Source organism: Alnus glutinosa, chromosome 9, assembly GCF_958979055.1.
Source record: "Alnus glutinosa chromosome 9, dhAlnGlut1.1, whole genome shotgun sequence".
NCBI lineage: Eukaryota > Viridiplantae > Streptophyta > Magnoliopsida > Fagales > Betulaceae > Alnus > Alnus glutinosa.
Genome location: NC_084894.1, coordinates 6712385 through 6725966, shown reverse-complemented (window position 1 = coordinate 6725966; position 13582 = coordinate 6712385). Strand labels below are relative to the sequence as shown.

The 13582-nt window shown below is 34.9% G+C and overlaps 1 protein-coding gene across 1 annotated transcript; it reads left to right on the top strand.

Moving 5' to 3' along the window:
* The first annotated feature begins 1639 nt into the window (after window positions 1-1639).
* LOC133876707 (disease resistance protein RPV1-like) lies at window positions 1640-10368 on the top strand. The gene is made up of 10 exons (XM_062314961.1): window positions 1640-2176; window positions 3118-4198; window positions 4314-4496; window positions 4529-4651; window positions 4750-5808; window positions 5919-6820; window positions 8232-8321; window positions 8428-8665; window positions 9024-9131; window positions 9933-10368. The coding sequence occupies exons 1-6, from the start codon at window positions 1671-1673 to the stop codon at window positions 6579-6581; spliced, it is 3615 nt and encodes a 1204-aa protein (XP_062170945.1). The 5' UTR covers window positions 1640-1670; the 3' UTR covers window positions 6582-6820; window positions 8232-8321; window positions 8428-8665; window positions 9024-9131; window positions 9933-10368.
* The last annotated feature ends 3214 nt before the right edge of the window (window positions 10369-13582 follow it).

Sequence of the window (13582 nt, the reverse complement as noted above, 5' to 3'; positions counted from 1 at the left end):
ACAAATTGCTCCATATAATCAAATTTCATTAAAAATATAAATAAATAAAATTTAAAAATTATTTTTTATAAAAAAAAAATTGAGAAAAAGAAAGGAATTTTTAATATATTTTTTTATATTCAAACGCTCGCACACGTGTACATATACATAAATATATATTTGAAAATTAAGTTTTTCTTTCTAGTATAGGTGACATTGAATTTTTCAAAGCTTGTGTGGTAAACTTATGCAAAACTATTTTTATAACATCCAAGAAAATTATTATTTTTCTTAATTATTGAAAACAGAGAGAATAATTTTTTTTTTTTTTTTTTTGATGGAAACTTCATTGACAAGACGATATCCGACTTGTCTTCCTAGATTCAAATAATTCAATCCATCCAAAAACCAAAATTAATAAAAAATAAAAATAAAAATAATTTGAGTTTTTTAAATTGTAATAAGCCTGCCAACCTACTATATTGTTTATTTTAATCAACAATGGCGTCTAGGAAAAAGAAAAGTACTATGTCGTTACGTATGGTTGGGGTAAGAAATTATGAGCAGAGAATTGTTCAAATAATAATTGCTGTTACGATCAATCGCTTTACAGTCACATGCATTTTATTATTAATTGTATATTCTAAGCTCTAATCTATTCTTATTTTCAACGCTTGGATGGAGGCATATATAGTCTCATAGAGTACTAGTATAGTTTATTAGATTGAAATATGCTTTCAAAAACATCTTATTCAAAGGACATATTCGACCAATTTAATAGTTTGGGTTAAAGAATTGTCCTCAATGTGGGCTGCCCGATCTGCCGGCTTTCCTTTATAAGAGATCTTGATTTTCATTTCAGGAAAAAAAAAAAAAAAAATGTATTTTTGGTCTCTATGGTTGAGGCCTTCGAGCTCTCGAAGAGCGCTGACACTCCTTCCTATAAAGGCTAAACTCTAAAGCAAGTGAAGACAAAGAACTAATACAAACATATTTCTTTTAGTCACCATCCACTACCTTTCCTAACTCCAAGATTAGTTTCGAATATTTCTCATTGTCAATTACCCATCTAGAGTAAAGTGCATTTAATCAACGCAAACTCATTACATTAGAACCGCTCAACACTTTTCTTTAATAAGAATGCTTTTTTCCATATTGATGCTAAAAGATTTTCTCTGTAAAGGAGATTACAGAATTATTTAGTTTAGTGAGCAATAGAGGAATCTGATTCTATGAATTTTTTCAAAAGTTTTCCCTACATCTAAAGAAGAGAATGAGATTTAAGGAAGCTGCTACTAGTACTCATAGAATATTATAATGTGCATAAATGAGTGTTATATATCTTGCAAATCTTCTACTAGACTTGTTATACTAGGTAACGCGTATAAATATCGCGTATAGCACTTGCACTATATATAACACTTATCTTGCAAATACATATTATATTTATATGAGCTCACATTATTTGGTGCACCTAATACGCGTTACCTGCTACCAAAAAAAAAAAAAAAATTATTTTATAGGTTGTCAATTGCCAACCCCAATAATCAATTTAGATATTGAGTTGTGGTTGATATTATCACGAAAACTATTTAATACTTTGAGAAAGCCTTGCATATATAATTAACAAGAGCCAAAGCCTTTTCTGCAAATCTGCAAATTAGTTAAACAAGCTTGTAACTCCCCGATCCATGGCGTGCCTCAGCACTCAGAGAGGCTCTTCATCTTCCTCTTCAACACTTCGATGGAGATACGATGTTTTTCTCAGTTTCTACGGTGAAGACACCCGCAATAGTTTTACAGATCATCTACATGCTCTTTTAAAACAGAAAGGCATTATCGTGTTTAGAGACGATGAAAAGCTTGAGAGAGGAAAATATATTTCTGATGAGCTCTTAAAAGCAATTCAAGAATCCATGTACGCGATCGTCGCCATCTTTAAAAATTATGCTTTCTCTAAATGGTGCCTCATTGAACTTGCCCAGATGGTTGAATGCATGAGAGATACGGGGCTCACAATTTTGCCCATTTTTTACCATGTGCATCCTTCCCACGTAGGAAAACAGACGGGGAGTTTTGCAGAAGCTTTTGCTAGCCATGAAAAAGATCCCAAGGTTGACATTGGCAAGATCCAAAAGTGGAGAGCTACTTTGAGAGACGTGGGTAAAATTTCTGGATGGCATGTACAACAAGACACGTAAGATTACTATTCTTGTCTAATTCTTTCCGTATGTATTTTTGTAGTGACAGAAGCGTTTTTCTTTTCCTTTTTTGTTCTTTTTTGTTTTACTTTTTCTTTTGGGTCTAGCTAAATCACATACATATATGTATTGGCATGATCATCATCACCATAAAAACTCAGAGTTTGTAGAAAAAGTACCACAAGCAGCGATGACTAGCCTGAAGAAGTTATAAAAAAGAAAAAGAAAAAAATGATTTAGATATATCGATGTAGGCATGCATGTAGCTAAAATAAATTATCATAATAAGAAATTTATAACAAAAAATTTATACCGTACATAACGAATCAAGAATCACATAAAAACTGTGACAATATGGTCACAAATCTACATTTTACTAATAAATAACAATATTTAGGGGACCGTAGTTGGAATCCATAAATTTTAGATTAAAATGCTAGCCATTTCTACCTAACCATCAACAACCATGACCCATACACCATACCATACCAATCCTTACACCTGTTGACAATTAATGAATAATTTTTTTTAGCCTCTATCATTCTCTCACAAATTTACAATATTAATTTCATGCATAATTACTTTGATTAACAAAATCAACATTATGTAGTAAATATATTTAATTGGTTTATTTGTGATATCTTTATCTTATTGTTCGTGAAGATAAAGAAGAAAAAAACATAATTATAAAATAGGGAAAACATGCAAGAAGCATTCAAATAATTAAAGAACCTAGTAAAATATATATGCTATCAAACCATTGAACGTTTTATAGTCAGGTGAAAAAAACTTGGTTTTTTTATTAGACCGCATGATGAACCTAGCAAATCAAACCTTAAATACATATGGTGCTGATCAATGAAGCTAAACACTGTACATAATTAAGAGTTTTGTCTCTCTATGGCTATATATAGCTAACCTATTTTTATTAATACAGGCCTAAATCAATAGTTGTCGAAGAAATTAGTAGAAAGATACTTGGTGGATTGTGTCCTAACTTCTTAAATGTTTCCAAGGATTTTGTTGGAGGAGAATCCCGTGTCGAGGAAGTGATGACCTTACTTAGTAAAAGATTGGATGATGTTCAATTTTTAGGGATTTATGGGATGGGTGGCATTGGGAAGACAAGTCTGTCAAAAGCTATTTATGAAAGAATTTCTTATCAATTTGAAGCTAGTTGCTTTATGACTGGTATTAGAGAACTAAGCAGAAGTACTACTCATGGTCTAGTTTATCTTAAAAAAGAACTTATTTTTGAGATCCTTGCGGAAGGGGAAATGAGTATACTGAATGACCATAGGTTAAGCAAAGTGATAAAGAACAATCTACGCACTAAAAAGGTTTTTATTGTTCTTGACGATGTGGATAGAGAAGAACAACTAGAAGCATTAGCCGGGAGCAAAGGTTGGTTTGGCAAAGGGAGTAGAATCATTATAACAAGCAGAGATCGTCATTTGCTGAATAGATATGTGGATGATACCTATGAGGTTGAGGTGCTGAATAATGCTGAAGCTTTACAGCTCTTTAGTTGGAAAGCCTTCAAGAAACCCCATCCTGAAGAAAATTATGTTAAATTGTCTAAGGATGTTGTGAGTTACGCTCAAGGCCTTCCTTTAGCTCTTGAAGTTTTTGGTTCCTACTTATATGGTAGAAGAATTGAGTTTTGGATAAGTGCCAGGGATCAACTAAAAGAAAAGCCAAAAGCAAAAATTTTAGATAAACTTAAAATAAGTTTTAATGGATTGGAGGAGGATTCGGAGAAACAATTGTTTTTAGATATTGCATGTTTCTTTATTGGAAAACATAGAGATAGCATAAGACATTACTATTCGGACAACGATATGGATGTTCTTGTGGACAAATCTCTTTTAACAATCTCATGGCAAGGATTATGGATGCATGATTTGTTACGAAAAATGGGTCAGCAAATAGTTGATTGTGTGTCTGCTGAGGAGCCTGGCAAACGCAGTAGAGTGTGGCGTTACGAGGATGTGCTTCACGTATTGAAAAACAATACAGTAAGTATATTAGTCTAGACACAAACATAGAGAAGCATGTTTTGATCAATACCGATTCTTCCAAGTATTTGTCAAATATTTCCACCACACTAATTTTACTTTTCTTGGTTACTAGGGAACTGATGCGGTCAAAGGCATTGTCCTACATTTACCTTTTTGGAAAAATGAGCGACTAAATGTTGAAGCCTTCTCAAAGATGAAAAATTTGAAAATTCTTGACATTACAACCAAAGATTATTTTGCAGACCTTTATTATATTTGTGATAGTACACGCATGCACACTACTCTAGAATGGCATGGAGATCTTTAAATTTCATGTTAAGCAAAGAGTTATGTGTTATGAAAATGCCGAAATATCCTTTTGAATCCTTGCCGATCAATTTCCAACCAAACAATCTTGTTGAGCTCACTATGCTTCACAGCTGCATCAAACAACTGTGGGATGGAAGAAAGGTAAGATTTTGGGTTATGCAAATGTATATTTTCTTCTTCCTTTTACTCTTCTTCATTTTATCTGTTTTATCTAACTATTTATTGGCCTTCTGTAACAGAGTTTTAACAAATTGAAACGTATTAACCTGAGTTACTCTAAAAACTTGATCGAGACACCAGACTTTAGCGGAATCCCAAATCTTGAGATACTAAACCTTAAACATTGTACAAGTTTGTCTAAGGTCCACCCATCTATTGGATTTCTAACAAAGCTTAAATGGTTGGATCTAGAATATTGCGAAAGTCTTGAGAGTGTTGCAGACGAGATCAAATCGAAATCTCTTGAATATCTTGATCTTTCTAATTGTTCAAGACTCAACAAGTTGCCAGATTTTGTGGATAATTTGACAACTTTGGATTATCTTCATTTGGGCGGGACTGCCATAAAAGAGTTATCATTATCATTTACGAGTTTGTCGTCTCTTAAATATCTTTATATATCTAATTGCTCGAGACCAAAGAAATTCCCAGAGGACCTCATCAGTGGTTTGGAATGTCAAACGCACCTTTGGGTTGCTGGAAGTGGCTCAGATCTCATCAGTATTTTGATGCCTAATTCGTTCTCAAGTTTAAGCTCTTTAACAGATCTACAACTTAGTAATTGCAATCTATCAGATGGAGCAATCCCCAATGATCTTTGCTGCTTATCCTCACTTCTTGATTTAAATCTGTCTGGGAGCAAATTTACGAGGATACCAGACATCTGGCAGCTTTCTAAGCTTGACGAGCTAGATTTGAGTCACTGCAACCTGTTGGATGGAGTGATTCCCAATGATCTAAGTGGCATAGCCTCACTTTCAGTTTTAAAGCTAAGCGGGAACAACTTTACGAGACTGCCAGATAGTGTGGCTCAACTTTCCCGTCTTTGTGAACTTGACTTAGACGATTGTAGTCGGCTTCAAGAATTGCCGAAGCTTCCATTAGAATTAAAACAATTGTATATAAAAGCTTGTCCATTGCTTAAGATGTTTTATGACCAAATGGACGTGTGGACTTCAAATGAAATATTAAGGAGCACTGATTGCTCTTTTGTGGCCGCTTATATTGATTGTGACAGCAAACCCTTCAAGACCCTATATCTGCATCCACGAAGTCCTTTATGGATTGAGAGCAATGTTGTGAGTCTCTTACTCATCTCTTTTTTAACGCACAAAATTAAGTTATAATATTGTTTCGTAGATAATAGTATAATATATATATCTTTCTCTTTTTGGTTTTTATTTTACAGGAGGAAGATATTGCTAACGAGTTAGAATGTGGCCTTGCGCTGCTGGGATCAGGAATCCCAGAGTGGTTCAACGATAAAAGCACTAATTCATCTGGAACAATTCAAATGCATACAGATTTGGGCTCAGATGAGGATGAGTGGGATGAGTGGGATGAGTGGAAGGGGTATGCTCTTTTTATTGTTTATGAATTTCATGTGCCTGACAGCAACAGAAAAAAACAAAAGGTCCATGAGCATGGGAATTCTAATTCTAGAATATTTGATGGCGGCAATCCTAATTTTCCTTACTTTGTTTGTCAATTTCAAGCCAATGAAGTTGATCTTGGAGAACCCTTAGTCCTTTGTGACCATAGAGTCCCTTCTGTTAAGCCAAGTGGATTTTGGGTGTATATACCAGCTAGGTGGTTCAGGAATCGTTTCGATGGTGGATGGAGCAACCTTGAGGCTTCAATTACAACAAGCAGCCTGAATGTAGAGGTAAAGGAGTGTAGGGCGCGTGTAGTACATGAGCATGATACTTCAAAGTTCTATCAAGTTCTCAACAGAATTTCTCCAAGTGGTTTGGATTCAGAAAGTGGTTGGAATTTTTTTTTATATTTGACCAATGATTATTATCTCAATGTCATTGGCCCTATTATGGGAAAAAAAATCAAAGAAAGATAAGAAAAAGGTCTAAAATTCGCCCCATAGGAAACAACTTCTTAACGGGCATTCGGAGAAAGATAAGAAAAAGTTACCGTTATTGGAATCCCCTTTTCCATCCCAAAGGATAGGGCGAAGCGATAATTAAAGAAAATGATAAGCAAAGCACAAGAATGGCGAGCGAGGAAGCGATGGCTGCAAACACAGAAGCACCTCTCTCAACAACTCTACACCTTCGACGCTGTAGAAGAACTTTGGTGGTGCATTTCCAATTTTACCCTCTCTCTCTCTCGTCGTGTATTTGATTTTAGGCTTAATTTTGATATTTTGTGATTTTGTTCATGTTTTGATATTTATCGTGATATGGGTTTGTTTTGGTATTTTTACTCTTTGTTGATTCGTGTATTTCTATTTCGTTGATGACAAATTTCTTGAACCTGCTCAATAAACTTTCCTGGTTCCATGTTATTTAGTTTCTTCGTTTTCTTTTACAAAGAGTGAAATTCAGCATTAGTACTGGGTGTTTGATAAAATGTCTCTATGGTGGTTTTTTGGTTTTCTTTTTGTGAATACAGCAGAAAAGAAGTATTTGGCGGCACTCTTTAGTGAGCCTTTACATGCCATTCCTCAGTTGCTTAGGCTGCTTTTGAAAGCTTGCTGCCGAAAACCCCAGCCATGGTTCTGTAAAAATATTTTGTTGCATAATGCGACTGGTAGGGCATCGAAAAAATTATTGGAGATGTTAGAACTTTTTCAGTGCAGATGTTAGAATTTCAGAAAATAAATAATGGAGAAATGTGGATTATCTTTAATAAAAAGAAATCAGAGCTAAATCACCCAATAAGCTAGTCTATTCATGCCAATGAGTGTGTAGCTCAAATTGCATATTCTACCATTGTCGAAACAGTTTGGAGGGTAAGATTGTGGCCGGGCTCAAAACTCATTGGGTGTGTGCCTGATCCCTTACAGATCGAAAAAGAAGCAACTCTTGTCATCATAATCCCTTATGCATTTCTTTCTTCTGTATCATAGGATTACTGATGCTTTTGCTTGTGCCATGTGATACACGGTTTAAGATTGTTAAAATAGTGATTTATACCGAAAGACTATGAGTTGGTGGTAGTAGATTTATAAAGGTAGTTGCAGGATTTTGGTTTTCTATGATATGCCTTGCTGGCCAAATCTTGATAAATAGGGAAGCATAACTCTCTTTTTTCCACAAAGCACTATAACTCATTATAAACATGTAGAATATATACAGCAACAGCTTTAACTGGCAGTGTCTTCTTCAGCTACATTAGAATATTTGCAAATGACTAGGGTCTAATGAAAAGGGAATGAATTTTATGTAACCCGGCACTAAATTCACTAACAATGGGAGTTGGTCTGAGCTTCAAGACAATGATAATATTCTGATTTTTTTTGGTCTTTTTTTCCTCACAATGTGTGCTTTGCCTTGAGTTTAGAATGGTTGGGACTGCTGGGGCTGATGATTCTCGTTCCTTGTTCACAATCTTTTTACTATTTTTAAATAAAAAATGATCATCAACAGCAGTCACAGAAAACAGAGGAGTCATCTCTGTGTATGGATAAATTGATTCTCACACAATTATGCTTCTTGATATGGTGTACCCGATTACTTTATTGATGCAAAGCATGTTTGCTTTTCAGCAACTATGAGCAAAATCATCAAAAATATGCTGCCCCCAAACGTACGTGTTGCACGAGATGCTCAAGATCTTTTAATTGAGTGTTGTGTAGGTGAGAAAAATGATTATTTCGTTTTGGCATTTTTGATAAGTAAAAGTTTTTTATGAATTTGGTTTTTCATTGAGATAAATCTTGAGCTTTATATGGCATCTCAAAGGGTTTGCTAGTTAAGGTCATATATGGAAGGCGTCTTTATTGCATACTACACTCACATAAGCAAGAGGGACGAAGGAAAACAAGACTTGTCTCAAGGCATGAGGAGTTTTGGGGTCTGAGTTTGCAAGATGGTTGCCTCTCTAAATTTTGTTCATCAATATCAGGTGATGAGCTTCTCTCGGACTACTTTCCTTACAAGAAAATCAAGAATGGAATCCTGAGGGAATTTTGAGGGGAAGGTTAGTATTTCCAACTTACCTCATTTTGGATTCTGGAAAATGTTGAATATTGAGTTTCACTGCTTTGTAATCCTAGGAAAGCTTTTCTATATGAGTGATGTACTTGTCCCATTACATCTTTCTGTGATTCAAGACCTAAAGGGAAACAATTCTGTGGGCTGGATTTAGAGTTTTAGGATTATTATTTGTCTTTTGGTTGTAGTTTATATAGCAATGACTTTGGATTATTCAAGAACTAAAGTGCAACTGTTTCAATTGGAAATCCCAAATTTTTCCTGTGTCTATGTTGCTTAAATTCTTACGTCTATTTATCCTCATTCAAGATGCAGTTATAATGTCTCTTGTTTTAAACCAACAGTACTTTCTTCAACTTCACCTGGATCCAGCTAGCAGCAATCCTCTCCCTGCAAGTGGTAATGGATCTATCACACATTACTTGAGAGTTACTAACAGCCAACATGGAAAGGTATATGACTTGCATATTCTCTTATTTATCTGCATAGACCATGGCCTAGACTTCTTGTTCGCTGATCTAGTAGTGTAATTAGGTTAATTGTTTTGGAAAGCCAGAAAGTAGGATCTGTGAATAATTTAATATGGGTACATGGTTCAGTAGATTTATTCATATTGTATGGATTTTTACTTTGTGTTAACATATGGATTTCATTTTGCCTTTGCTTCTGTTGGCTAGGCTTGGGACTAAGAGATATTTTGAAACTTGATCTGATAATGCCATTCATTCACACATTGCCATTAGAACAGCGTTTGGCATCATACTTAGTTACTTACCTGAGGTATACAATAGTCTGGAGTTTATGTTTCCATTAGTACTTCACCTCATACTCCAATTTACGCCAGAGGATATATTGGAGTTGCTACAGAGTCTACCTTTCAGCCAACAATTAAGTAGATTCATTCACTTAAATAATAATTTGAACCCCCATGCCATGCATATCATTCTGGTTACTTCTTTAATTTTAATATATAATTTAAATTCTTGATCTTCATCTTTGGAATTACACTGGGAAATAGAACTTTTTAGAAAATGCTTCAAATTTAAGCTTTTTTCAAAAGTGCGTTCCGGCTTTTAGAAATAAGTACTTTTAGAAATTTTTTACCAAACATAGGAGCTTTTTGTTTGGCACGGTTTAGGAGGGGTAGTTTATAATCTTAGTTTGGTTTATCCACTCATTAACTCATGTTTATTTTGTCTTTCCTCTTTTCTTACGGACAATTCAATGGTTTGTCTTTTCTTGAAGCACTTCAGGATTCTGTTTCTGGAACATCAGAGTCTGATGCACTTGATGACACTTTCACGCATCCCTTTTCCTTTCTTTTCTCCTTGATTCTGAAGAGTTGTTGGCTATCCTTGCAATGTGCTCAAGGCCATAGAAGAAATGGGAGAACTTGGAGCAGTTCCTTGCTTGCTTAGCATTATTAGAGAGAGCATTTGCAACAAGGAGAATTGCATTGCAACCATCCAAACCATCTGTTTTAATGTGGCCTCTTGGGCCTTCTCTGTAGTTATTCTCAATTACCTTTTTGTATATTTTCGTTTTTTCAGCTTCATGAGTTAATTGCTGTGATTCTTGAAAAAATGACCAATTGCGTTAATATGTTATCCGCATGCATGTAAAGGGAATTTCTAGAGGAATACAGGAAAATGGAAATGGCAAGTCGAAAAGGAGTTGAATAGTACGAAATATTGCCGGAGGGCTCTTGGAGAGGCCCGATCTCTCCAAACAGTCAATTACAAATAAATCCCAGTCTATTCTCTACCAACCCTTCCATTCTCTTAAATAGGCAATTCGGTTAGAATAGATTCTAACCGAATTCCAGATTTTCCCTCTCTATAAAACGACTAACAAACAATTGAAATTCCGGATAGAAAGATGCTTCTAGACGCACCCTGATCTGTTATACACGCAGAACTGTAAAAGGTTATAGCAGTAAACTAACATAGGTGATGAGGTGGACTCTTCTAGAAGCTGAAAGAATCACTCCTCTGCTAACCGAAACCTTCCTTCCTTCGTGGGCCACTGTGCAGTGACGCAGTCCATGCTGATCCAACATGTACATGTAGGCCCATTACAAGGCCTCCTCCATTAGAGCACCTAATTTATTTCAATCAGAATTAGGGTTGTAAGCGAGCAGAGCTACTCGCAAACACTACTTAGGATTGGTTCTTTTATTAAACTAACAGAACTTGAACAAAAAATTCAAGCTTGTATAAATTTAGTCTCGGCTCAACTCGTATAAGCTTAAATGAAAAATCATGGAGGGAGGAAGGGAGGGAGGGATTGGTCGAAGATGCAGCAAAAAGTCATTCTTGTTAGAGAATATATGTATATACCAAGTGTATTTTGTATTTGTGTTGCCTTTTGGTTTTTGTTTTCAGTAAAGACGTTAAGCGCAAATGAGAAAACAGAGCATACAGCGGTGCGCTGGTTGCTCAAATTATCTCCTTGTTTTTGTTCTTTGATTGTCTTGAGTTTGTAAAAAACTATCATTGCTTACCATTTGTTTAGTGGGATCTTATAATCACTGATTTGTTCCATTTTACTTTTTAAATATTTATGTTGATCTCTGGGAGAACTCCCACCTCATCCATTCTGTGGTGAATATGGCCCATGTAGCATTAATGTATGCACATCAAATTTATATTGTAGTAAAGTATGTTCAGATGCAAATAATATAAAGAAGGCTATTACCTAGTCTTGCTTCTGTCAAAGTAGGATCCTTGGGGGAGATCTGGATATGGCCCTGAGCTTTGCTATTACACTTGCGCTTGACAGCCCAAGACTTTTACCATTGCACCAAACATCAAAATGCCCTACTTGTTTTCTTGATAATTAACTGCAATATATGAAGTCTTTATTTCAATGAAGAGGTTTTATGGCTGATAGCTAATACCATAAATAAAGATGATCAAAATCAAGCTTCCATTTTGCCTTCTATTACGTTAAGATGTAAGACTATTAGGTATTGTATTTACCTGGATATTTATACTTTGATCTTCAATGGAATCATTGCTATAAGGGCATTTCTTTTTCTTACGCTCATTAAACTGGAATGCATTTTGCACTGTTCTGTTTAATATGCTGTAAAATATAGTAAATTGGTGAATATATTTTTGGTTTTCAGGAACTTATAGAGGAGCTAAAGATATATATCCTGTTCTTCGACATAGCAGGTTGGAGCCGTTTTGTCCAAAACGGCTCCAACTAATTGAATTCGTTTTAAGGACCCTAAAACGGCTCAAAATAAATAAAAAAACAAACAAACAAACAAAAGCTGAGGTGTCCATACACACTCGGCTTGGGCCAGTTGAACCTCACCAGAGATTATTTCTGTATTTACCCTTGAGTTCCTTCAAGATCCATTTGGAGGCCATAGCCTGAAGAACACCAAAAAATAAGCTTATTAGCGGCGACAAAATGAGTACTTTGTCGCCACTATTGATCAATAGCGGCGACATGTGGCCGCTAATGGGGTCGTCATTAAAAGTCGGACGTTAATGATCAATAGCAGTGACTCAATGGTCGCTGCTAATGAGTCACTCAATAGTACATATATGTGAGAACTAGAACACATAACCATTCAAACACACGTGATCAACCTAGAAAAATTACCAGGACTAAAAATCAACTCATACCAATAGACAAATTGCAAGTGATACAAGAACAAAAAAAAAATTATCCAAAAAAAAAATCCAAATTGCAAAGAAATTGAAGCAACAAAACTATCCAAATCCACGAAAAAAAAAATCAACCAAAAAAAAAAAGTACACAACCAAGCACTATGATATCCATTAGAAAATCAACAACACCATTCGGTTGCACTTTCATACTAGAGCAATTGTGTTGCATTACCGAGGGGAAAAAATCTGGCAGCCAAAAAGACTAATAACAAAGTCACAAATAAGAGTATATAATCGTAATGGAAAATAAATCACTTTGTTCTGATGAATGTGGTTTTATTACCTTCATGTGTACTACTAAAGTCATCGTCTGAACCAGATTCTAGAATACTAACCAAGTCAAACCATGCAGAATTCATCTTTCCAAATTCACAACTGATCATATCAATTTAGTAAAGCAATAAGCTGTTTACAGATGAAAAAAAAAAAATCTATGTAGGATAGGTGAATGCAGAATTCAATAACTTCCTCCCAGCTAGGATTCAAACAGGCCAAACAATCATAAACATGCAAACTATTGGATTTTTCAAGCCGCCTCCAGAAAAATCATTAAGCAGAAAAAAGAATTTAGTAAATGTGAAACATGAGAAATTCAACCAAACCAACATGGCAGATTTAAAAAATAAAAATATATATGAATAAAAAATAAAAATAAAAAATTAGCAGTTAATAATTGCCTCAAGAACCATCAACTAAATGATAACAACAAAGTTTATCTTCCCAGACAATTGGTTCAAATGCTGCCTAATTCTGTTACCAAACTCTTCTAAATCATAATGAACATAAACAGGATCATCAAATTGATCCTTCAATGAAACAATACATGAGACAAGTATCACTGGTCTCATGTTCCACATTACAACAGCTGCTTACAAGTGTATTTCCTAGTGACTTCCACATCTTCAAGCCATCCTATAATTTAAAAATAAAAAGAATTGCTGCATGAAATTAAATTAGGTATATGATACAAATGTAAAAACTCTAGCTCACTTGCATGACTATTGATGATTTAAGTTGAACAAGCATACAAAATCTCTTGTTCCAAAAGATACTTCGATGCTATTTTACGTTAAGATATCTGAATAATATGAGACAGCAGCAGCTAAGGAAAAGAGCATCTACTCGGAGGCTAAGCAAAACAATCAAATCACTCTACAGGATAAGCGCACTCAAAGAAAAATCCTACTTTTAAAGCCAAAAAAGAGCGGAAAATTAAG